Genomic DNA, 25,244 nt, shown 5'->3' with positions numbered 1-25,244 from the left:
TGAATTGTCTGTATTTTCTGCGCACGCGTGCATGTAAAATCAGTAGGAAGGAGCGAGGCAATATTTTCGTGGTGGGCTAACCACTGATGTTTTTTTCGCAGTAAAAGATATTTTTTAGGCTGCGAACCTTGCGATTTTATGAATCCTAGCTATTACTTTTGAGAACTGAACGAAATTGGCATTAGCTTTGCAAAAAATCTTACCATTGTTTTCAGTATTCCACTATTTGTGTCAATATATCTCTTTAACATTACAAAAAAAAATCATGTTAATAAAATAAATAATGAATAACACTTCCACCACCTACCTTTTGATTAAATCGTTAAGAACGAGTACAGATTATTAAAGCTGAACATTGTTGTAACCACTAAGGATAAAGAAAAATCCACACTGATTAATTATATTATAAAGCATCATTGGATGACTTAACATTCGTGAAAGATGCATTCCTATTTGTGGACAATCTTTTGATAAACAAAGTATTCTTATTTGGAAGATACGTATGGTGAAGGTCACAGAGAATACCTAGTACGTACAATGTACATGTAGTTTTCTTTTGAATATCGAAGTTTTAGAAAATTGCACGTTCGTTCAATGTTCAGTCACACAGAGGATTCTTCTACAATTATGTTTCTTGTTTGTGGGCTTTGCAAAGCAACATAATGATTCTACACTCACATATGGTCAAGAATCTCGACCTGGTTACTCAGATGCTTTGTTCTCTTTGATCTAAATTTGTGATTCAAATTTTGTATTTTTGTCTTGAATCTGTCCTTAAATTCATTATCTGTCCAATCCTTTAAGGTTTTATTCATGATAAAATATTGTGCAGATTTTATTCATTATCTTATTTAATTTGAAGCCCGAAAGCCGGATGTCGATTCAAAGATGATTTGATGTCTAAAGCCTTTCAGTATGGCCATAATAAACATTAATTTAGAAGAACTCAAGTGATAAGAATTCCTGCCGATAGTAAATGCAGCTAGTAAAGTAGTAATTGAAATTGTTCAAATGAGCTGCACGTATTATTATCATTATTTTGTAAACACCAAAAAACCTGTATGAAAATTTTGATTTATTTATTTTTTATGTTGGTTTTGTTATCAGATATGATCTAAAACATCTGTCCCATGCTTGGTCCTTATTTCACACAAAGTAAGTGCTAGTATAATAAAACCATTCTGATATCAATAAAAAAATGTTAATGAATTGCAAGTGGAGGACGAAAACAATTCTTTAGTTATAGTTATTGAATTTATCAGTTACAGGTACATGACGCATGTTACAGAAACATGCTTTTATGCTGGTGAAATGAGCATCCCTGTGTGTGAATAAAGTTATGAAGACAGACAAAATAACTCACATTATTGTTACATAACAAATGTAGGCAGCGTATGATTATGTTTCAAAATGAGAGATACAGACTGCCTCATCACAGAAACTCGACATTTCCAAAGAACAGTTATAAATAGATCTGGCACCATCATGATAGCTTTCCTACGTGTGCTGCAAACATTGTAAGAACACCGCTACCTAACCCAATAGATGCACATTACATTGCTGGTAATAGCTGTTAATAATTTAATTGGCATTTAAAATAAATGGAATTATAATAGCAGGATTAATTACTCACTTACACGTAAATATGTTGTTTTTATATATTCATATGTTTGTATAAATTCATAATAATTAGATTTCTTGGGTCTGCCTTACGTGTTCCTGGAGGATTTGATAGACAAGAAACTGGCTCAATTGTGGTAAGTTTTTTACCGTAGTTTACAATCATTTGATTAATAGTACTGTTTGTTCATTCTTTCATTAAATATTGAACCACGGGTATGGTTGTCCTCCCCATGTGTCATCATTATTCCACTATGAAAGTTGTATAAAAAAGGTAATAACTTATAATAGAGAAACACGACGACATCTTGTACTGAGACTACAACAAAAGAAATTATGAGTAAGTAAAGGAACTTTTCCCGGATAAATTGCATATTTTGTATAGTTTTTGTTGCTGAATAAAATTAACAGAGTTTTAGACATAATACAGGACAGTCATCTAAACCTAATGGAAGAAACTTTTATTATTATGAACTATAAATAATTAAACCATGCCTGTGTAATTATCTTTATTGTATTATTCCTAGATCTGAGACTCATCATGAAAATGTTTAAACACCGGGGAATGACATCATCTTTACTGGAATTTATACAAATAAAAAATGTGATCTATTATGAATAGAAATTAGTATTTCGTGTGTTAATTTTTCCCTTAATTGTTCCAGCCAGAATCTGTAAGTAAATCATACCTATAAGCGACAGAAACTCTAGTATTATTGAGTCTTTTTGATTTAGTAAACTTTTTTTTTTTTTTTTTTTTTTTTTTTTTTTTTTTTTTTTTTAATAGAATTTTCAATATTAATAACAAAAGTAATATTTCACATTCTAAATATTTCATGTAATAAATCGAGTAAATACATGATTTTGATTTTCATCAATATACATCATTTATTTACGTAAAAAGTGTAAAAATTACATGTTATAATTTAAGTGAAAGTAAATGCATAATATAAAGTAACTTGATTACAACCGTTACTGCAATACGTGATTCCAATCGATTAAATCTGGAACCAAAGTCAATAGATAACAATACATAACAAAATTATGCATCATAAGTCAGGAAGAGGATAAATTCACCCTGTGTAGGTAGGTGCAAGTAAAAAAGGACACATTCACAAGTTAAGGTACATAATTAGATGTGTATATGAAAGAAATTATACTTAGTAAAGGCAGTATGCCTCTAAGCTAAAGCTCTGTCTGATTACTGTTTATCAAGGGCAAGGTTAATCTTTGTTCGCCGACATATTACATAAAAAAAGACGAATTCAACGAGCAAAAAGGATTTCTATCTATGCTGAAGTCTAACAGACGAACAGAACAATGACTCTAAATAAAATCAGGAACCTATATACTAGTATATAGGTCCCTGATAAAATCTGTTGTTGAATTCTACATAAAAGAAAAAAAAATGAAAACCTGATAGAATTGGGTATGTGCCATATGTTGCATATTTGTTAACTTTGTTAATGTTGTCATAAATTTTGTTTTCCAATTTTTCCTCCAATTTTTCTGTCATGATTATGGGCTTTGCATATAACTCTATTCTTAGCTCTCTGAGCTTTTCTGAGTAACATTTGTCCAGCGCCCGTCCGTTTGTCTCTGGTTCAGCATATTCCACCAAATTAAGAAAATGCATTGATGGGTAAGACAGATTGAAGTTTGTTCAAATGAAGGATAAGCCACAATTCAATCGGGGATAGTGAGGGAATAGCGAATATGAAATGGGGTCATTTAAAAAATCTTTTTCTCAAGACTCACTGGGCCATAAAAACAGCTTATAAGCTTCTTTTAAGAAAGCTTTTTACAGAACATAGATTGAAATTTGTTCAAGTTATGATCGATTCATGGCAACGGGGTCTACAGTGGGGGTAACATAGATTGTCGAAGTTTTTTGTAAGAAAATAAAGAGAGAAAACTAAAACATTCATCGAAGTCATCATAAAGTCTACTTCATTGAAATCAATGTTCTAGTAAAGTATTGAAATATGAACTGAAAAAGGTCTAGATCGATCATAAAAAAATACACATCTGTGAGCAGGGTATAAAACACGGACTCTCGGAAATTCCAGAGGAAGAAACAAATGTCTAGGAGGAGTATTCCTTGTCGACCTGTCACACCTATCGTAGGTCCTGTGTATTGATCAGGTAGACGGAATATTCAGTCGTCAAATTTAGCATAAAAACAAAGGCCTAACTCAGTCAGTAGCCTGCATCGATTTAAAATTGATCGTACTCAGAGTATGATCTTGAGTAATGAAAAGTTGGGATGTCAACGAATATTCGACTATTCGACTATCAGTCGAATGGACCGACGATCGAATAATGAAACGGCATTCGAATATTATTATAATTTGAACAAGATGTGTTTGTGAAACACTGATGCCCCCGTATGGCAACTTATAGCAAAAGTTAAACTTTCTCAAATGCAAATCAAGTATGTTGTTACCCAAAGTAAGGTCTTGTCTCGAGGAATATACCTGTGAAATATGAAAGCCCTAGCAGCACCTGTTCAAAAGATATGGCCAAGATTAAAGTTTTTTAAAAGTAATTCAAACATCAAGATCAAGGTCAAATGGTCAAAAGTTATGGCCAATGTTAACGCGCGTTTTACAAAAGTAAGTCAAACTCCAAGGTCAAGGTCAAAGGGTCAACGTTGTTGGTATCCGAAGGAAGGTCTTGTCACAAGGATTACATATGCTAAGTATGAAAGCCTTAGCTCTAACTGTTATGGCCAATGTTAAAGTTTTTCAAAAGTAGGTCAAACTCCAAGGTCAAGGTCAAAAGGTCAAATATGGTGGTACCCAAAGAAAGGACTTGCCACAAGGAATATACATGTGAAGTATGAAAGCCCTCGCACCAATTGTTCAAAAGTTATGGCCAAGGTTAAAGTTGGGAAAAATTTTGCAAAAGTGGGTCAAACTCCAAGGTCAAGGTCAAAAGGTCAAATATGATGGTACCCAAAGAAAGGTCTTGTCATAAGGAATACACATGTGAAATAGGAAAGTCATAGCTCCAACCAATCAAAAGTTATGGGCAATGTTAAAGTTTTTGCGGACAAACAGACAGGTCTTGTCAAAAGAAATACACATGTGAAATATGAAAGTCATAGCTCCAACCAATCAAAAGTTATGGGCAGGGTTAAAGTTGACAGCAGACAGACAGACAAACGGACAAACAGACAGATAGGACAAAAACGATATACCCCCGAGATCTTTCGATCCGGGGGCATAAAAAAACGATTGACTCCATGTACGCATAGAAAGTACAGTAATTATATGTGCTTCACTACTGCTAGAATTATTTGTCAGTAACTCCCTGTGTTGCTTTTGTAATAAATTACACACCCCATGTACTGGGCTTTGTTTGTAAATTTTTTAATTGGATTTAATATTATACCATGTGCCAACATAAATTATCTTTTGTTATCTTCGATATTTTTTAAAACAATTCGCTTACATTATAAACTGTTTAAGGATATTTTGATAGCCGTATCAATCAATAACTGAATAAGCATTATCTAACTGTTTAACAATTTCACAAGCACCGTGTGAGAACCCCCCCCCCCCCCCAAATTATTTTATAATAAGCTTTAAAAATATCAACTGGTAATTTTTTAATGCTTACTAAACATGCTAAATAAAAACTGACTGCATGTACTGACTGAAAATGCTCAGTTGGTAGAGCGCTCGCTCCGTGATAGGGAGGCAGTGAGTTCGATTCTCGGCCGTTACTGACCTAAGTCGATAAAAAATGAATGGGTTTACTTGAAAGCAAACTCAATTACAAATACTTCCAATTACTTTGAAAAAATGTATTTAAATACTTTAAATTACAATTACTAATTTTAATTACCCAATCCCTGGACTTTCGTATCTTTTATTTTAAGTTCCGTCGACATCTGAATGTAAGTAACTATTGTTACTTGATAAAACATCGCTGGTGTATCTGGATGTCTTATGGACAGCAAGTGTTTTCTTCTTTTCTGATGAAGTTTTTCAATAAAATCTGCTTTAGAGGAATACTAGTAGGTCAGCAAAACAATGCCCATCTATGGGTCTGTACCTTACTTATGATATTAGCATGCATAAATTCATAAGATATTGAACGAAATGATATGATTGTACTATCATATATCAACATTGTCGACTCAGCGTGCAAAAAGGTGAGTTAAATGACTATCCCCGAATACCCAATAAGAATTAAATACTGCAATATAATGTATAGAAATGACATTATTCCAGACACGGGTTTTTAAAAAAGTAGAGGTAGAGACAACACAGCCTTGTGTTCTCGTCTCTCTACTTCTTGGTAGGGGAAAAAACTACTAAGTAAACAGATATGTTTAGCACATACAATTACATGACTTTTGTATACTTGTAATCACAGATGTAAAATTTAGCATACCTGTGTGTCTTAAACAGGGAAGTGTTAGATCTGGCTCCGGGGTCACAAGCCTTGGAAGAGCTCACTTTTAATCTCAGTCTCACTTTTCCAATATATTTTCCTTTTTGTAAAAGTGAGACTGAAATCAAATGTGAGCTCCTCTACGTTTTATGGCCCCGGCGCATGAAGATAAATTACGACAATGTTGAGTGACAAATTAAACGCTTGAAATTATAATGCAGAAATGAATAAAATAATGTTTTGATCTACAGTATTATTAATGATTATTATATGATACAATAATTGCCGTTTTTGAGGTCAATATACTATGATTTATCACTCTGACGGATACGATATTTACCAATAATCAACTGTACTTCTCAGAAGATAACTAAATCATCATAACCTCAAAAAGTATAACTATCATCAACATGGAATTTTGTCTTAATGTGCTGTTACTAGGAACTTGCGCATCTTATTTAAAATCAATTCTGAAACTCGGAATTAACAAAGAAGTTGCAGGAGTTTATTAACAATACTCCTTTTACCAACCCTTTACAATAGAAAATTAGCCCAGTTTACACTTTTCACAAGGACAATAACTACTCAGATCTTTACAAAAATGTTTTTAAAATCAAATATTGCATGATGGTAAGCGCAACAACTCTAACAGTTTGCAGAAATATTGTTTATATTTACAAATGTATTGATCGATACAGTTTAAATAGTTGCAAGAAAATTCCACATTTTTTTAATTTTCAGAGGGTATAATATACTTCCTCCTCGACAATTGAATGTCAGTCGTCCGTATTTAACTTCTGCATTGTAGAACACCTGGACAAGTATTGACATGATACATAGATAAGTTACATGGTCGCATGGTGGAATTTCTAAAACCAAAACCAAATCTCTTGTGGTAAGTATTTTTTTTTCGTTTTATCTATGAAGTAAATTTTACTTAAATATATAATAATAATAATAATAATATATAAATATATATATAAATACAGATGCATGTTTGTCCCTAAGTATAATTATTGTAATTGAAAACATGTATAAACCTGTGATGAATGACGATACCTACCCAGTGTATACAAAACGAAAGTACGTATGATCGTATGTTAATAAAGCAATTTAACTGTATCGATATAGTCTTAGATATAAGTTCGTATAAAAGTGGAAACACCAAATCCTTGGGTAGTTGTCACTTTCCTATACGTGGTATACATGATAGATGATAAGATGATGCAATTACCTATAAACTCTTGAAGATATCATTTCAGATATTCACAGAAAATACAATTTTTGATATACTGATTAATCCAAAAATGTGCTAAAACATGAAATGTTCGAAATGTAAGTAATGGATTCGATTTGTTCGAAATGAATACCTATTTGGTATTTGGATCTCCATGCAGTACATGTAATTAACATATTTTTTTCTCATGAGTTTGTTTCAGATTAGTACCTAAAAACCTTCCTTCCAGCTTATTTTTTTTTTCAAAAGTGTTATTTTTAAGGGGGTCTGGACACAGTTGCATTGTTTACTTTTTAAATTTTTATGTTTATTCAAATTCAATTAAAATGAATTAATCTTACTTGAATATTCTTAGAATTCAATGACAACGACATTCTTCTTTGTTTGTAAAGAGGGCACGAGCTCTGTTATTGTTTACGTTTCATCGGGTTTGTTCAAATTTGTTAAACTCTGCACACATCACTGAGCACGTACTGACAATACAAATGAGTTTGATGATTATATGTTGTTTTACGTCCCATTCGAGAATTTTCCTTTCACATAGAGTCGTCACAATATCGGTGAAGGGCTTCAAAGTCAGACATATACTCGGCACTCAGGTCCATTGAGCAGTGAGGGTTCTTTATTTTTACACGGGTCCTCGGGTTTTAAGTTCTCTTCCGAAAGACCCCTGATTTTCACTTTTTGTGCCGGGCGTTTGGCGAAGTAATAGTCACTACTTTTGATTACGTCTTAGATTTAACGCGGTGCGGCGAACGAGAATCGAACCCAGGCCTCCCGATCACGACGCGAACGCCCTACCACTAGGCTGACGTAACCGATCGAATATCGAACTGAAGGCCACTGCAAGGGGTCTCTTTAGGTAGAAGTTTTTGAATAAATTCTGCTTCATAACTTTAGATATGAAAACAGGTCTCAGAAAAAAGAATACAAGAATCCCCATCTTGATTTCAACAGATTGTTGGAAGATCTGAACTCCAAAGATTACACAGAGATAGTCAATTAGGATCTCAGCCTTCTTTTTATTATCAACCTCGAGCTCAGAGTAAAAAAAACATGTTGAACAGAATAAATCTGTACATGACCAGTGACAAGATTTGACAAATATGTGAGTTCTGTTTTGTTGAAGAAACAGTTGTCTATGATACATGTATAAAAAAAAAATTAGTCTTGAAGTGATTGTGGGTAGAGTCTATGTAAAGAGTTGAAACATCATAATCATTTAAATGCTATTGATTTTGGCAAAACTATCTGATTTTATATTTTCTTTAGGTATTTTAATGTTTTTGAGAATCCACATCCACATTTAATTAATACCACTTTTGGAATACTAGTATGTTACATTGCACTCCCGAAGTTTCTACCTCACTGCTGTTAATGTTTTCATGGGAATTAAAAAAGAGGCTTGGTGGAACATTTACTAGAACCCGCTATATATCTTTATAAGGTTTATCATCAGTGACAATTTAGAGTCTAGTATAGTTATGAAAATTCAAATGCTATTAAGTTTTTTTGAATTTTATTTTTAAACTGACGCATAATTTTGAAAAAAAAGTAGGATAATCACTTGCAAAATTAAATTCAAGTTCTTCCATAATGCAACTGTAATAATTTGTCGTACAAACAAAAACTATATTGTCACAAAAACTTTGAGTTTCCTATTTATAATTACATGTAATTATAAAAATGATTCCCTTGTTTTCAAAATTCCAATGTTATCATGCATAGGTTTTCATAATTTTTTGTGGTTCGAAAAGAAATTGTCCAAAATATGTCTGATTGAAAGTCTACAGGCTTAGCAGAGGTTTGATTGTTTTATACCAAAACTGGTCATTATGACTGTATATAAAGATAGCGATAGGTATCCTCGGGATGAGACTGTATTAGCAAAGATACATGCTCGATGGGTAAAATAAAAAAGGTTAAGTTGACGCACAGTGATGAATCTCATGTGAATTGTGAAAAGGGCAAAAACACGGACCCCCAAAACACCGGGTTGAATCAGGTGCCTTGGAGGAGTAAATATCTTTTTAAGATTGTAGCTGTATAATTAGAGACATTACTTTCAGGAATACTAAAGGAAGTGGAAGAATGTTTTTACTGACAATTTTGTTATGTCTTGTACGGGAAGCTGTATCAGCGAAGGTAAATTAATAACTATATTAGTACTTGGGAATCTTTAATTTTTCGTTAAATCGTTACGTCTTTGCCTAAAATTTACTTTGTTTACTTTTTATTACATTGAGGTTAAATAAATAATGTTTTTGACTTTAGGGAGTGTGTAAAAATCTGTTTTAAAACAAAAATATTATTCTTAAACAGATCTGGACGATTTCCAAATATGGAAGACAAGAACGATAACTGAAATTTGCTATAAATATACTTCATATACACGTTAATACATTTTTGCCCAATCAGAAATCAGCCTTTTCACAAACCACAAAACAGATTTCAAAGGAACAAAAGAGAACACGTGCTTTTTTTCATCAAAAAGATTTTTTGACAAAAAAAATCTTTAAATGTAAAATGAAAAATTAAGTATTCCTCACATATTCCCCACATATTTACCGCGAACAAACTTAACATTTTAATCTAGAAAAAACAAAAACAAAAAACAATACATCAATGCACGTAACCAAATGCGATCTTTTTACGGAGAAATAGATCACAATATTATCAATTACAATTAAAAAACGTATCAGAAAGTACTCCATATTCATTTGGTAAATATGTAATGTTGCTTAGCCGTACGATTTTCATTCGTATAGCTCTACTGCACACATGTGCTCATCGTATAGACTAGTTTGAAAATATCACGGGTCTCATGAGTGCTGCGAACCATGTCATTTATAGATTTACTTTAAACGGGCACGAGCAAAGGTGTAAAACAATGGGAAAAGGGAATAAAGATGAATGCTTTTCGTCACTATACTTATCACGCATACCAGAAACTGAACGATTTTGTTATACATGTACACAATAATAATTAAGAAAATTATATACCCAGTAGTCAAACATCTTCATGCCAAATTTTAAAAATTGAAAATCTGCTATATTCATAATATCAAATTTCTTAAGGCAAGCTAACGATTGGGATTACCAGTGATAGTGATAGATTTTAATACCACTGAGAATTTACTCCTAAGCCTTCGAGACGTGTTTGTACGGTAGGATTGTTATCGATATATGCTGCATTATGCCAAAATGTGCATTGAGTTTACAAAAACTTTCTTTTAAGCAAAAAGTTTAAAACCACGTGTTTTATTTATTTTCTCATGGGTTTGTATTTGTTTGTTTGTTTGTTTGTTTATTGTTTAACGTCCTTCTCGAGAATTTTTCACTCATACATGTATGTAGACGCCACCACTTGCCGGTGGAGGGCTACAAATTTTGACCTATACTCGGCACTTAGGGCCATTGAGCAGTGAGGGATCTTTTTCGTGCCAGCACCTACTGCAACACGGGACCTCGCTTTATACTGTCTCATCCGAAGGACCGGTCTCAACGTCCAACAGTGGGATTCGAACCCGCGACGTAAGGATCAACTCCTGACTTCGCGACTCTAGAGCAAACGCTCTAACCACTGCGCCACGCGGACGACCTCATGGGTTTGTATAAATGCTGGTATCTCAATGGTCAGAGGGATTAGCTCCTTGTGTATTATGTGTATTTATAGCAATTTACTGTTATCATTCTTGACTTCCATATATCGAAATCGTCCAGACCCTTTAAAACCCTGATACCCTTAATTGAAAAAATGAAATCGGTGTGATCTGAAAAAAATATCATTTAGGAAGAAGTCTTGTTTGATTATACTTTTCCTGTTCATACCACTGAGAGATGTCCACTGAATAGCAGTGATTGGATTGCTGCGTCTGACAGATTACACTGCAATGATACGCATGGATACCACTGCGTCCCAGATAAGACATTCTCATTTCTCATTGAGTTTTGCTATCCAGAGGGAAAACGGAAACGTTTTCAAAAAGGTAAAAAAAGGTGATTCTTTATTACAACAAAAATATATGTATGTTACAATACAAATGGGAAAATACACCAAACATGTATTTTCAGGCAATTGCCTTGAGCTTGCCTACACTGGTATTCTGAACCATGTCAAGTGCAGAAATTTTACGTTTGGTTGTCCTGATGAAGACTACAATAGCGATGAACTGTATAGATGTAAGTTGAAAACGTCAATGTTAATCTGAAGAATGTTTAACTTAATAAATTTTCATCTAGAATGACTCTTTAACTGCAATTTAATTACAGATCCAGCTTGTTTGAATATATATGAAAACTGTTTTACTGCGGATACCCATTGTCTAAAAATGCGATGTTCTAGAAAAGAGTAAGTATCAAAATGTACATGCACATCACAGGCACTTGTTTCGATAAAAAAAATTAACACATAGCATAATAATAACACCGTGTTATTATTATACTATGGGTTATAAAATTTATTACAGAAACAAGTGCCTGTGATGCACTTACCTAAAGGGGTAAAATTTTGAAAAAAGAAAAATATAAAAGAAGCAATTTCTTTTAAAAAAAACAAGCTAATTCAGAGAATAAAAAAAATGCCAATATGGATATTAAGATTTATTCTTTAGTATGTGTACAGAAGATTCTTTTTATATAGAATATTTATCTCACGGTAATAATGACTTTATGAGTAGTTTGTACACGCCCGACGTCATAACGTTTTCATTTCATATGTTGAATATTATCATTTAGTAAACCAAAAATAAAAAAAAATAAAACAAACAAACAAACAAACAAAGAAAAAAAAAGGAATCGTCCGCGGGATTTGAACACGGGACCTCTCATTTGCTAAGCACAAATCATACCCCTAGACCACGGAGGCACTTGATTAAAAAGCAAATTAAATGCAAAAATTAGGTCAATATAATGTTTATATTCACGTTCGATATTGTCAAAATTTTACACAATACATGGTGTCTGATTTAGCCTTTACTAAACAGTTCTAATAGACGAACTAGAATATAAAGTCCGCCGACAACTTGTATTATATGTAGTACTCTCCACATGCCCCTGTGCTAAAAATAATGCCAAGTGACTTTTAATACAATGAAAAAAACGGGGCGGGACACGTTGAGAGGGGCGAGAGAGGCCATAGGTAGTTATGGTATACAAGCTAATTAAGAGAATTTGTGTCCCCCTCTCAGGGAAAAAAGAAGAGCATGCGCATTTCGGGGGGGGGGGGTCGAAACCCCCCCCCCCTCTTGGATTTGTAGAATTATTAATGCATGTATATTGAAGCAAATAAAAAATGTCAATATGGATATAAAGATTTGATTGCTTATTCTTTAATATGTGTATAGAAGATTCTTTTTATATAGAATATTTATCAGTCTGTAATAATGACTTTATATGTTTGTACAAGCCAGAGTCATAACTTTTTCATTTCACATGCTGAATACTATCATTTAGTAAATCCAAAAAAAAAATCTCAAAAAAGGATCGTCCGGGAATTGAACCCGGCACCTCTCATATGCTTAGCGAGAGTCATACCCCTAGACCACGGAGGCACTTTATTATATATTAAATCAAATGCAAACATTAGGTCACATATAATGTTTATAATCACGTTCGACATTGTCAAAATTTTACACAATACATGGTGTCTAATTTAGACTTTACTAAATAGTTCTAATAGATGTAATAAGAATATAAAGTCCGCCGACAACCTCTATTATACGTAATAACTCTCCACATGCCCCTGTGCTTAAAATAGTGCCAAGCGACTTTTAATACAATAAATAATTTTAAAAAAACGGGGTGGGACACTTTGAGAGGAGCGAGACAGGTCCTAGGGAGTTATGGTATAAAATTTCATTGCAAAAGCTCAAAAGCTTCTTGAGATATCGCCCGGAAACGAAAGTGTTACACACAGACGGAATGTATGACTTTACAACCTTGAACTTTGACCTTTTGATCTCAAAATAAATAGGGGTCTTCCTTAGGCCACAGGAAGTTGTTATGTAGATTTCATTGCAAAAGCTCAAAGGATTCCCGATATATCTCGCGGAAACGAAAGTGTTAAAACAGTCAGAATTTATGAATTTATGACCTTGACCTTTGACCTTTTGACCTCAAAATCGATCGGGGTTTTTTATAGGCCATAGGGAGTTGCCATGCAAAATTTTATTGCAAAAGCTTAATGGGTTCTCGAGATATCGCGAGGAAACGAAAGTGTTACAGACAGAAATACAGACGGACGGACGACGGACGGACAGACAGACCTAAATTAATATCCCCCACTTTCAGTGAAAGCGGGGGACAATAAATTTAATTCAGTACTAGTGCAATAGAGCTTGTGTTTTGATCGAATACTGTATTTTGAGGTTACACTTAACTTGCTCATTGTCTGCACCATATATTTCACGCCACCTGAGACAATCAGGTGAGCTATTGCCATCTGGGTCTTTGTCATGATGCGTAACACAATAAACGCGAAACCCTAAATTAAAAATTGTAAATTTCTTTACTCGTAGATCTCCAGGCCGTTGAGGCCTTCGGTGAGATTAATTTGGTAATATATTGAAATTAAATATCATCTTTGGAAAATTTGTTCAAGGGACATATACATCTGAGCTCACAGTTATGCACAAAATGTGCATTTATAATTATTATAAATAGAAACTGCAGATTGTAAATTGCACATTTGTAACCGAGATAATAATTTGAAATTTAAAATTATGAAATCTTTTCTAAGTTCAAGGGGAATAACTCTCAAAAATCCTCGGACCAGGACCAAATTCGAATTTGACCTGTATTTTCTGGGAAAACAAGCTAATTCAGAGAATTTGTGTCCCTCGTTTACGGAAAAAAGAAGAGCATGCGCAGTTCGGGGGGGGGGGGGAGAGAGGGGGTCACTGCCCCCAGTATTTGTAGAGTTATTAAATGTATACATGTATATTGAAGCAAACAAAAAAATGCCAATTTGGATATAAAGATTTAATTGCTTATTCTTTAAAATGTGTATAGAAGATTCTTTTGATATAGAATATTTATGACACTGTAATAATAATGATTTAATGAGTTTGTACACACCAGACGCCAAAACTTTTTTCATTTCACATTTTGAATAGTATCATTTAGTTAATTTAAAAAATTTAGAAAAAAAAAAAAGGATCGACTGGGATTTGAGCCCGAGTCTCTCACTTGCTAAGCCAGCATCATACCCCTCGATCACGGAGGCACTTGATTATACAGCAGATTAAATGCAAACAGTAGGTCACATATAATGTTAATATTCACGTTTGATTTTGTCAAAATTTTACACAATAAATTTTGTCTAATTTAGCCTTTACTAAACAAATCTAATAGATGTAATTAGTAATAAAGTCCACCGACAACCTGTATTATACGTAATAACTCTCCACATGCCCCTGTGCTAAAAGTAGTGCCAAGCGACTTTTAATACAATAAATAATTAAAAAACGAGGCGGGACACTTTTAGAGGGGCAAGAGAGGCCATAGGGAGTTATGGTATAAAATTTCATTGCAAAAGCTCAAAAGCTTCTTGAGATATCTCCCGAAAACGAAAGTGTTACACACAGACGGAATGTATGACTTTACGACCTTGAACTTTGACCTTCTGACCTCAAAATAAATAGGGGTCTTCCTTAGGCCACAGGAAGTTGTTATGTAAAATTTCATTGCAAAAGCTCAAAGGATTCTCACGATATCGCGCGGAAACGAAAGTGTTAAAACAGTCAGAATTTATGAATTTATGACCTTGACATTTTGACCTCAAAATCAGTAGGGTTTCTTATATTGGCCATAGGGAGTTGCTATGCAAAATTTCATTGCAAAAGCTTAATGGGTTCTCGAGATATCGCGCGGAAACGAAAGTGTTACAGACAGACAGAATTACAGACGGACGGACGGACGGACAGACAGACCCAAATTCATATCCCCCACTTTCAGTGAAAGCGAGGGACAAAAACAAAAGAGATGCTGGAGCTCCTCATTGACAATATTTATATGGTCTTCTTTAACAATCTGTTAAAATTGCCATGGGCAACAAATTGATCATTTTTCATTTTTTTTTAAATTTTCATTTATTTATTTTTGGTTAGCCGACAGGTATTTACAAATGTACATTCATAGGAAGCAGATTTATTTGAAATACCTGCTAACTCTTACATTAATATACCGTTCACGGCAGCTCAGTCGGTAGAGCGCTCGCTTCGTGATCGGGAGGTCGTGAGTTCGAATAAAAAATGGGTAGCAACTGTTCCTTCGCCATGCGCTCGGCACTTCGAAGTGAAAGTTCAATTGTAATACTTTCGCTTCATTGGAAAAAATAATAATAATAATAAAAAATAATAATAATAATTATAATGATAATAACTCTAAGTCAATGGTAAACTAAGAAGTAAAAGGCTAAGATAATATTGTAAATTCAGTGTTTTTATTATGCAAGATTTCGGGTGTACAAATGCAAAGATACTTTTTATTGTATAATTCACAGACAAAGAGCACTAGAACAGGGTAGAGAGGATGGATGTACTTACACTGGCTATATTGTAGGGCTGTGTGTTATATCCGTTTTGTGTATTTCCTTTTTCATCGTCAACATAATTCTATTATACAAGAACAGACAACTAATTCGTGAGTATATTTCAGATAAATTACTATACGTACACCAGGTATAAATTTACTATAAAATTATCTTTGGTTCAAGAATGTATACATTCTTTGAAAAGTTTCAACTGTATTTTCATTAATTTAAATGGATCAACAATTTTGTCAAAAAATAATTGATTAAATCTATACACATAAAAGTCTTTTAAAGGTAATCAATAATTAAACATGAGTTTGCATTTTTGGGGGGCCAAAAATTTATAATATATATGTTATAAATATGTTCCACAGATTTTCCGTTCACGATGTAGCCTAGACATTAATTTTTTGAAATAATACATTATACACATGAATTCTATTGATTTATTAGGTACATGTAACTATATCCTGTGATTAATAAATGAGAAATAAACAAATGGATAAAATTCCAAAAATTAGCAGTTACGTAATTTTTTTTTAGCCACGAGACAAACTACATCCACCTCTCAATCTAACTGTAACAAATATTGTGACGTCAAACATAAACAACGACAATAACGTCATATACATGTATATACAGCAGGGCATTACCCGCACAAATCTAAGGCGCGGATCTCAGGCACAGCAGTAACCATTGCTATAACAATTGGATTTATTTCATAAAGGGAATCAATCTTATTATTTACAACACGAAGATGGTTGTATCAGTCAAAACTTGCACACTTGTAACCCTACTAGTAATTATATACTAGTACACATGTACATGTATAATTTGAAACACAGTGGTGCTTGTGAACATGACTTGTGTGTACATATAAATGACTGAAGAATAATCTTCTTTCAGAGAAAATGAAGCGAAATCTGAGTTACGAAGTAAATCCACTGCTTGGGGGTAAGATTAGAATTTTGTTTATCACTTTCACGAAATTTGATGGATAAACGGAAGTGTCCTTCTCACTGTTTGAATTTTCATAGGACGTATGAACACAGCTAGCGAAAACAAGAGATTGGATCATCTAAATATGGAAGGTGAGTATAAATATCAGGATATTTATGGGAATATTCACCTATAAATCTATAGACTCGATTCATATTTTTGTTTTTTAATTATTTTGAAGTCTAGAAATAAATTTTTAAAGGAATAAATTGTCTGAAAAATTAATTCTAATATTAAAGTAATGAGTGATTTTTTGCATTTAAAAAATGAATGAGGCATCTTAGATCTATATATCATGTAAGTCCAAAAGTTTCCACTTTCAATTAAATTTGTCCTTTACTTTCACCTGAAGTCCATACTCTTTATCTGTGAAACGCGCTTAAAATTTGAACGATCAAAAGAGCATTAAGCAAAGTAGAAAAGAGAATAAAAATCGGATGATGCATGACCCCCATCCTAATATAACGGCCATGGGTGCGTGAGACAAGAAATTGCGAAAGTAGTTCTATCTAGTCTTTTACACACCTGGAAACTAATAGACAAGCATTTTTGCACATGATGATAATAAACTTAGCTAACCACTATTATAAAAGCCATGTCCACTTGGGGCTTACCGCGTACTTATGGTGAATAATTTAAGCTTCAAAAAATTATTGAAATGAAATATATATGTAAAACTCCAAAGTCCGATGGTCACGCCAAAGTCCGATGGCTTGTTACCAATGAGACGCACTGCGCTAAAGTGCGATTGTCTAATACGTCAAAGTCCGATGGTGCGGAGAAACAATCAACGTTTATGACGTCACAATATTCCGACGTCAATCCTTGACACCGTTGTCCTGCATTCGAAAATCATCTATTCAGTATTGTCCTCGCATACAATTTTACTGATTTTGCTTATTGCTTGCACCCACCAGAGATATTAGGGTTAGTCCTCGCACACCATTCGTCTGATCAGAGTTAGTCCTTGCACACTATAGGACTGATTATGGGATAGCTTCGCACCAACCCGAGAGACTTAGGGTTAGTCCTCGCACACTATTCAAACTGATTAGTGTTAACTTAGTCTCGCACCCACCCAAGATATCTAGGTTATAGTTCTTACACACTTTTTGACCGTTTACGGTTAGTCTCGCACCTATCAGAGAGAATAAGGGTTAGTCCTCGCATATATTTATTTAAGATCTTGGCATGGCACGGCATCGCAATTTGGCGCAGTAGTACATGACGTCACAAACGTTAATTGTTTTCGGCAACATCAGACTCTGGAGTGTCAAACCATCAGGGTTTGGCGCAGACCATCGGACTTTGGCGTGACCATCGCACATTGGAATCCTACATATATATTTATAAAATCCATTAAAATCATAATCGTACATGCTTAATGATAATGAAATTGTTTCCTTCTACCAATTTTTGGAAATCAAATCCCTCATTTTATTGACTATGTTAAAGGATTAAGTTTATTTAATATTGAAAAATCCATCATGTCTGTTTATTTCATGTTTACCATTTATACCCATCCATACAGCGGATAACCTTCATTAGATATATTTTTTCATGTCCGTCACTGTATTAAAATTCTTCGTTATTTCGTGTGAATACGTGTTCATGTAGGCTTACAAAAATGTAAACAAGGAAGATTGAGATAAAATTTCAAATAATCCATTAAAAAAATTAACGGAAGTAAAAGATTAAACTACTTTGCGAAAGCTTTATAATAGTATAATTATTTTTAATTAGACACTATAAGTGACATGATGGTTTGTATATAATTATTGGACGTAAAGCCGCCGACCCGAAAGTGAAAGCGAAGTTAAATTGAAATACAGTAAAACACGCTTGCAACGAAGTGCAAGAGACGATCAAATTTGGCTCGTTATAAACGTATTTCCTTATATCCATTAAATTATACTTTTTTAAAGAATCCCAGGGACTGAAAACCATTTCTTAATGAGAAACTGCTATCCATGAGGTATTGGGCAAAGCACCTGTTGTGTTGAGAAGCAACAAATTGTCTTGAAACAATAAAATTATTGATTTTTAGATTACTGAGTAACGGAGGGCCTAGATATATTATACAATTATTGACTTCTGATGAGGTCTACTCATGACTGTTTTTACGGACCTTGTTAACTAATACCTGAACAGGTCCCTATAGTCAGGAGTAGACCGAATTCAAAAGTCAATAACCGTTTTATCAAATGATCAGGAATTTTTACAACATTTTGACACTTAAGTTCTTGTTTGCAACAAATTTAAACACTCAAAATAAATTATATTGCGTAGTGTAACAATATATTATAATTATATCAAACCAGCTTAAAAACTGTTTTAAAGTGGAAAACAATACTATAAAACAATAATTACTCAAACATTTACTTATAAGGAAATTAGTCTCTTCGGTATGTGGCTTCTGCTATATTTACATATACAGACACACGCTTTAAAACGCGCAATTTGATTGGTTTCAAAAACATGAGCATAATTATCTATAGTTAGTAAAGAGGAAAAACCCAAATAAACCTTCCAGAACTTCATTTTGAGGTGAACTCACTCTAAGGTACACCTCAGAAAAGGGCGTCTAAACCGGGGGAAATCAAATTCCTGTTCATATAATAAACCAATTAGGGATAAACAATTTAAATTTCAAATGTACACAAATTCATACATATACTCTAGTTTAAATATTAGTAAGTTTGTTTTTGTTTTTGTTTTTCTTTGTACTATCAGGTGAGTTTGAGTTAATATTGCCATTCAAAATATCATTCAAAGTTAAAGTTAGAAATATTAATAACATAGGAATATAGCAAGGGGTTACAGCATACATCACTGGAGTACAGCAATTTATGTATACTAGAAAATTACTGTTATATACCTTGGATATGATTTTATTTTTGTAAAAAACGTCAAAAATATATCTTATTCTTGCATTAATTTATAAAGAGTCATTCCAGCCATGGTCTCATAAAAAATTAAACTACAGTTAATAAATGTCTTTCTCCCAATATAAGTTTAAGCTGAAATATGCCAACGGTTTCATAAAATAGGTGAAAATAGAGAACAGTGATTGATTTCAATAGTACCTACAATCAATACAAATCTGTGCACAGAGCATAAAACACGGAATCACGGAAATTCCAGAGGTGCGATCGCGTGCCTAGGAGGAGTAAGCATTTCCTCTCATTTAGTTATACCCACTGTTAGCCCTATTTATTGATAAGATAGACGGAGTAGTCTGAAGTCAAATTTAGTATAAAAACAAAGGCCTACGGTGTACCTAGTGTTATGAAATATGCAAGTGAAAATACGACTCAATGATAGGTTGCTTTTTCTAACAGAGCTCTTATAACGACCTAGAATTTACGAAATGCTGACTTTAAATAAAATTGCTGATATCTCTTTAATACCAACTTATTTGTCAATAGCCTGCCTCAGTTTAAAAAAAATGATCGCACTCGGAGCATGTTCTTGAGTATCGAATAAGTTGGGAGACGCAAACACACAATATGCAAGTGATGGTGGAATTTTACTGCATAAATAAGGGAAGTTGACGATTGAAACCGATTAAACAGAGGGTTTCTAAAATTTAGTTGTTTTTTTTAACAAGAACGATTGATTACCAGTCTACATATGGTATGCATTTGGGGTACAATATCTCTGAAATCTATCCTTGCAATTTTGAAAATTAAAAACTCCCCACATTAAAAATCGTAGAAACCTCTTATTTTAACCGGTACCCATACTTCAAACATTCAATACTGTAAAGTACTGGTGATATCAAATATTCTATAGAGGTCATCAACACGTTTTAAACTACAAAGATATATATTTTATCATACTGTATAACCTCTTTTTGAGACATTGTTTTGAGATTTAAAACGAGACTGAGGAAAGTTAGCATGCTATCACCCACTTGCTTGACCATTGCTACTGGTATTTTATTGCTTATGAGTAATCATAGTTGTTTACTTCAACGCATTATTTTACATTGATTTCGAAAGAGAAATGAAGCTTAAATAAACTGAATGATTTCAAAAGAGAAATGAAGCTTAAATAAACTGAAGTGACTTAGCTACTCTACATTTTCCTTATTTATTTTTTTTACAGATGACATAGGTAGATATATTTTTGTCGACTTCACTGTCGAGGATGCACAGTTGTTTGATCTCTTAAAAAGACAGTGTCTGAATGGTGTTTATGTTGGTTTTAAATATCTCGTAGAATCTAAAGTCATACCAAGAAAGAAAAATGAAATATTTCATCAACATGATGCTCATGGGTGTACGTTATTGCATTATGCGGCTCAAGGAGGATCAATCACAATAATTGAAAAAATTCTAACAACTGACCCGGAAGCAAAACTTCAAAATGAGAGTTATCGAGGTCAAAATGCACTGCACTTTGCTATAAAATATAAACAAAAAGAGTTAAGCGAATATCTAATTACACAACACGGGAAAAAATTTATTAAAAAAAGCATGGTGGAATTCGATCATTCTAAGGTAAAGGAAGATAGAAAAATTGCAAGCAATGGCACAGGTGAATTTGAGCCATTTCACTGGATTGCGTGGAATGGAGATTTAAGGATCCTTGAAGTTTTGAAGGAGGCTGATGTTGATTTGACGAGGTTAACGAGGAATGGTCTAGGCATTTTAGACATCGCATGCATGAAGAAAGAAAACGATTTCTGTAGACACGTAATAGAAAATGAAAAACAGATAAATCTTGAGAAGGTTGACTCAAGTGGATGGAATATTTCTCATTATGCTGCTATGTCAGATAATGTGGAAGTTTTAAAACTTCTAAAAAACAAACACGAACATTTAATCAAAGCCAAAACGCACTGGAATAAAACCACTCTGCACATTGCGTGTGAATATGGATGCAGGAGTATCGTCACATACCTAATTGGCCACTTTCAGTCACTTCTTAAGAGCAAAGACGATCATGGATGGAATGCTGCACACTATGCAGCAAAAGGAGGCAATTTAGAAATTCTTAAAGAATTACTAAAAACTAAGAGAATCGAAATCGATTCGCTGACAGAAGAAGGAAAGACATTACTCCACATCGCATGCATCCATAAGCAGGTGGAGATCTGCAACTTTGTTGCTGAGAGATTTTCTCAAGATCCCAACTGGGGACTGTTAGATCTAAAAACAACAAACCATGGCTGGACCGCTGCTCATTACCTTGGCGTCGAGAGTAAAGGAGATGGAAGTGAGGCGGAAATAATTGACATGCTCCATGAACGGAAAATGAAGCTTTCAGCCACAACTAACAAGGGATATTCTATTCTAACTATAGCCATTGATCATTTAAATACACGGCTAACAAAACACATTCTTTCTAATAAGTATAGAGCAATTCTTGAAATAACCGAGAAAAGTATCAGAAAAGACAGAGAACACACGAAGAATGAACAAGTTTTGAAGATACTGGACGATGCTTTGTCAGAAATTATCAGTGACAAATAGATTTAAAACAACAACATTGAAAATATACATATAAGAAGCAAAATCTATCACTTTGAAATCATTTCCATTGTATTAAACGGCGTTTTTTTTTTAAATCTACGCATGTATCTGTCCCCTGCAGTTGGACTTTGGAATATTGAGACATATAATGAATTTATTTGCAGGCTTCCTCATCAAGCTGGATAATTGTACCGTTTCTATGAACTACAAATATTTCTGGAATTGCTATTCCACAGCGGTTCCGGCATGATTTATTGATACTTACAGCATTACTTAAAAGTGAGAATTACATGTTTAATTAAACTAATTGCAGAGTGACAATAAAAAAACTTCACAATTGGAAAGTACGTCAGCAGCAAAAGGGATACCGGTATTGTATCCTATCCTTTGCTACATTATTTTTGTAATTATTCAAAAAAAAAAATCTTGCAAATTTGACGGAGAAAAAATAGCATTATGTAAACCGCTTTCATAAATAAACGTTGTCTTTAAGGATGTCACATATGTTGGAAAAATATAAATAAAATATATTAAAGAGATTTCCTTATGAAATATATGGAGATACATTTAACGAACAGTATTCAAACTCAAAAGTCCATTAAACAATACAAAATAGGAGCAGAGCAAACACGTACCTCCAAAACATCAGAGGTGGGATCAGGTGCCATGGAGGAGTGAGCATCCTCTGCCGACCGGTCACACCCGCCGTGTGCTCCTTGTCATGATCGGGAAATAACGGAAAAATCCGTCAACAATTCAGTGTGTAAATAATGGCCTAATAATTAGTATGAAAAACGTCAGTCAGCATTTGACTCAATGATAAATTGTATTTGCTGACAAGGTCATTGTTTCGACCATAAATTTTACGAAATGATGACTTTAAACAAGATAAAACGAGAAATGCAAAACCTCCCTCTCATGATCACTGACGGGTCACTGATACATGTATGCAGATAAAATGTGGGAATCATATACCTTTTGCTGCTTATTATCCTGAATGTATTTGCTTTTAGTTTGAGATTTAATCGCTATAAGAACTGGTGATCAACCTTACTTATTTTGTTTACGTTTGTAGAAATGATTTTAATGCCTAACCGTGATATGAAGAAAAGAATTGAGCGCTTTGGATAGGAAATTTCCAGGAATCACTGACAATAAACATTAAAGGGGCCTTGACACAGTTGCATTGTTAACAATTTTAAATGTCTATTGTTATTCAAAAATAACTTCAGTTTAATAATGTGAACTTGCGTCAATATTCTAAGAATTCAATGTCGACGACATTCTTCATAACATCACGTCAAACACCTGTGCCTGTAAACAGGGCACGAGCTCTGTTATTGTTAGAGTTAACGTTTTACCGTTTGTGTTCAATTTGCTTAGTCTGTACACATCACTGAGCACGGACTGACAATACTGGTGAGTTGGTTCTGCTTTCTCGCATTTCTACTCTGAACTTTCTGGATTATAGTTTTCATATTTTTCAGTAGTAAACAACAAATTTTCTACTTTTCTTAAGTAATATGGATAAAGTTTACTTTGTGAAAGTGCAAGGTTGTGTCAATCAAACACGTCCCGAAATCTGTAGTTTTAATAATTTCCAGATAAAAGAAGTTTCTAGATATGCTTTTAATATATTTCGGTGTAAAATGCTCTAGCAACATTCAAGTCATGGTATTATTTAGAAAATATGAGCTTCAAATCTGTGTCCAAGCCCCTTTAAAGGTTGAATTAGCGAAAGGCATTTCGACGTTTGGAAACGTACAGGGTACAACAAACGTTGTTTCGTATGAATCTTGGTTTCATTTTAAAACTGCATATGACGTAAACTGCACTAGCTCCTTAAGTTAAAGTTTTTAAACAATTATTTTATTATAAAATACAATTTATTTATGTGTTTTTTTCTTTGGTTTGATAACTGGTTATTTATGAGTTTTTTTTCTCCTAGTGTATAAGTTGTGTTTTTTGGAATTTCATACTCGGTCCCAATTACATGTAACCAGATACTCATTTATTTATTACTCTTGGAATATTTTATAGCCTCTCTTCACAGGAATACATCGTATTGACTAATTTACGTTGGCTCAAACAGAGAAAAGTAAATTGGGCGAAATTAAACACATTTTTAAAAAAAAAATTTCCTGACGTTCTTGTGAAAAACTATCACACAGATTAATAGAAAATGTTTTCTCAACAGGTAAAGTATAGATTGAGGATAAAGATATTTGAAACACAAGTATTTTGACTTTTTTTAATGTACATGTATATTTAAGCATTGAATTCTTATTTTTGGATGTCGTCGGTCCTATTACAGCACCTGGCCGTGCCAACAAATTGAATGTATTACCACTTTATATCAGTTTATTTTCCACAAGCCATCCATCTGACTTGTGTTTTATACAAAATGGTATCCGCCCAAGTATTGATGGTGAGCGTGAATCCATTCTCAGTGATGTTTTGAACGAATGTATTTACTCGCACATTCTTCTGGTGATCAAAATCAAGTGTTGCAAAACCGAAGGTTACTTCAGGTTCTTTCGCAAATGGTTCACGGAACGTCACTGTTTGGACGTATGGCCACACTGGATGTTGCTGAATTTGCCCAGTAGTTTCAGCTTCATCTAAAAAGAGAGTGTTAACAGAGGAGATGGGCAAACATAGCGTACAGAAAGCCTATAGCTTCAGATATATAAAACGCATTTTTAATTTGTGAATTCAGTATTTAGAGTAAAATTCTCATTATTGAAATCTGGGAAATTTTGATCAACAAATTTTTTCTGAGGAAAATTTATTCTTTAGTTAAAAAAATAATGTGGAATTTAGGGGGTTCGAACCCTAGCAATAAAAATCCTGAGTATCATTTTCTTTCGAGACTAGCACGCTAACCACTAGACTACACAAGTCCTGATGAATAGTGGCATTTAAATCATGTTTGTGATATGACCCTTGACTTAATGGACTTCAAGTATTT

The 25,244-nt window shown here is 33.5% G+C and overlaps 1 protein-coding gene across 3 annotated transcripts; it reads left to right on the top strand.

Annotated features, from left to right (window-relative positions):
- Positions 1-1,474: 1,474 nt before the first annotated feature.
- LOC133187575 (serine/threonine-protein phosphatase 6 regulatory ankyrin repeat subunit A-like) lies at positions 1,475-22,812 on the top strand. Of its 3 annotated transcripts, none has more exons than XM_061322992.1 (11): positions 1,475-1,563; positions 1,694-1,757; positions 6,833-6,919; positions 9,331-9,406; positions 11,055-11,250; positions 11,336-11,443; positions 11,534-11,612; positions 15,765-15,904; positions 16,701-16,748; positions 16,832-16,885; positions 20,904-22,812. In XM_061322992.1, the coding sequence occupies exons 3-11, from the start codon at positions 6,882-6,884 to the stop codon at positions 22,271-22,273; spliced, it is 2,109 nt and encodes a 702-aa protein (XP_061178976.1). In that variant the 5' UTR covers positions 1,475-1,563; positions 1,694-1,757; positions 6,833-6,881; the 3' UTR covers positions 22,274-22,812. The 3 variants fall into 3 exon arrangements, with proteins under 3 accessions (XP_061178976.1, XP_061178978.1, XP_061178979.1); XM_061322994.1 differs by having other exon boundaries at positions 6,768-6,919; XM_061322995.1 differs by lacking the exon at positions 6,833-6,919.
- Positions 22,813-25,244: the final 2,432 nt, after the last annotated feature.

This window comes from Saccostrea echinata, unplaced genomic scaffold (genome assembly GCF_033153115.1).
Source record: "Saccostrea echinata isolate AGI-Se365-2 ecotype Australia unplaced genomic scaffold, CSIRO_AGI_Sech_v1 ptg000015l, whole genome shotgun sequence".
NCBI classification, from domain to species: Eukaryota; Metazoa; Mollusca; class Bivalvia; order Ostreida; family Ostreidae; genus Saccostrea; species Saccostrea echinata.
This window is presented reverse-complemented; position numbering and strand designations above follow the sequence as displayed.

What these genes read in the sequence shown, in the direction of transcription:
- LOC133187575 (XM_061322992.1), top strand. Translation starts at nt 6,882, where the DNA reads ATGGTGGAATTTCTAAAACCAAAACCAAATCTCTTGTG. An exon ending in ACGGAAACGTTTTCAAAAAG is followed by an intron (nt 11,251 to 11,335) that starts GTAAAAAAAGGT and finishes ATGTATTTTCAG; the next exon opens with GCAATTGCCTTGAGCTTGCC. An exon ending in CAAGAACAGACAACTAATTC is followed by an intron (nt 15,905 to 16,700) that starts GTGAGTATATTT and finishes ATCTTCTTTCAG; the next exon opens with AGAAAATGAAGCGAAATCTG.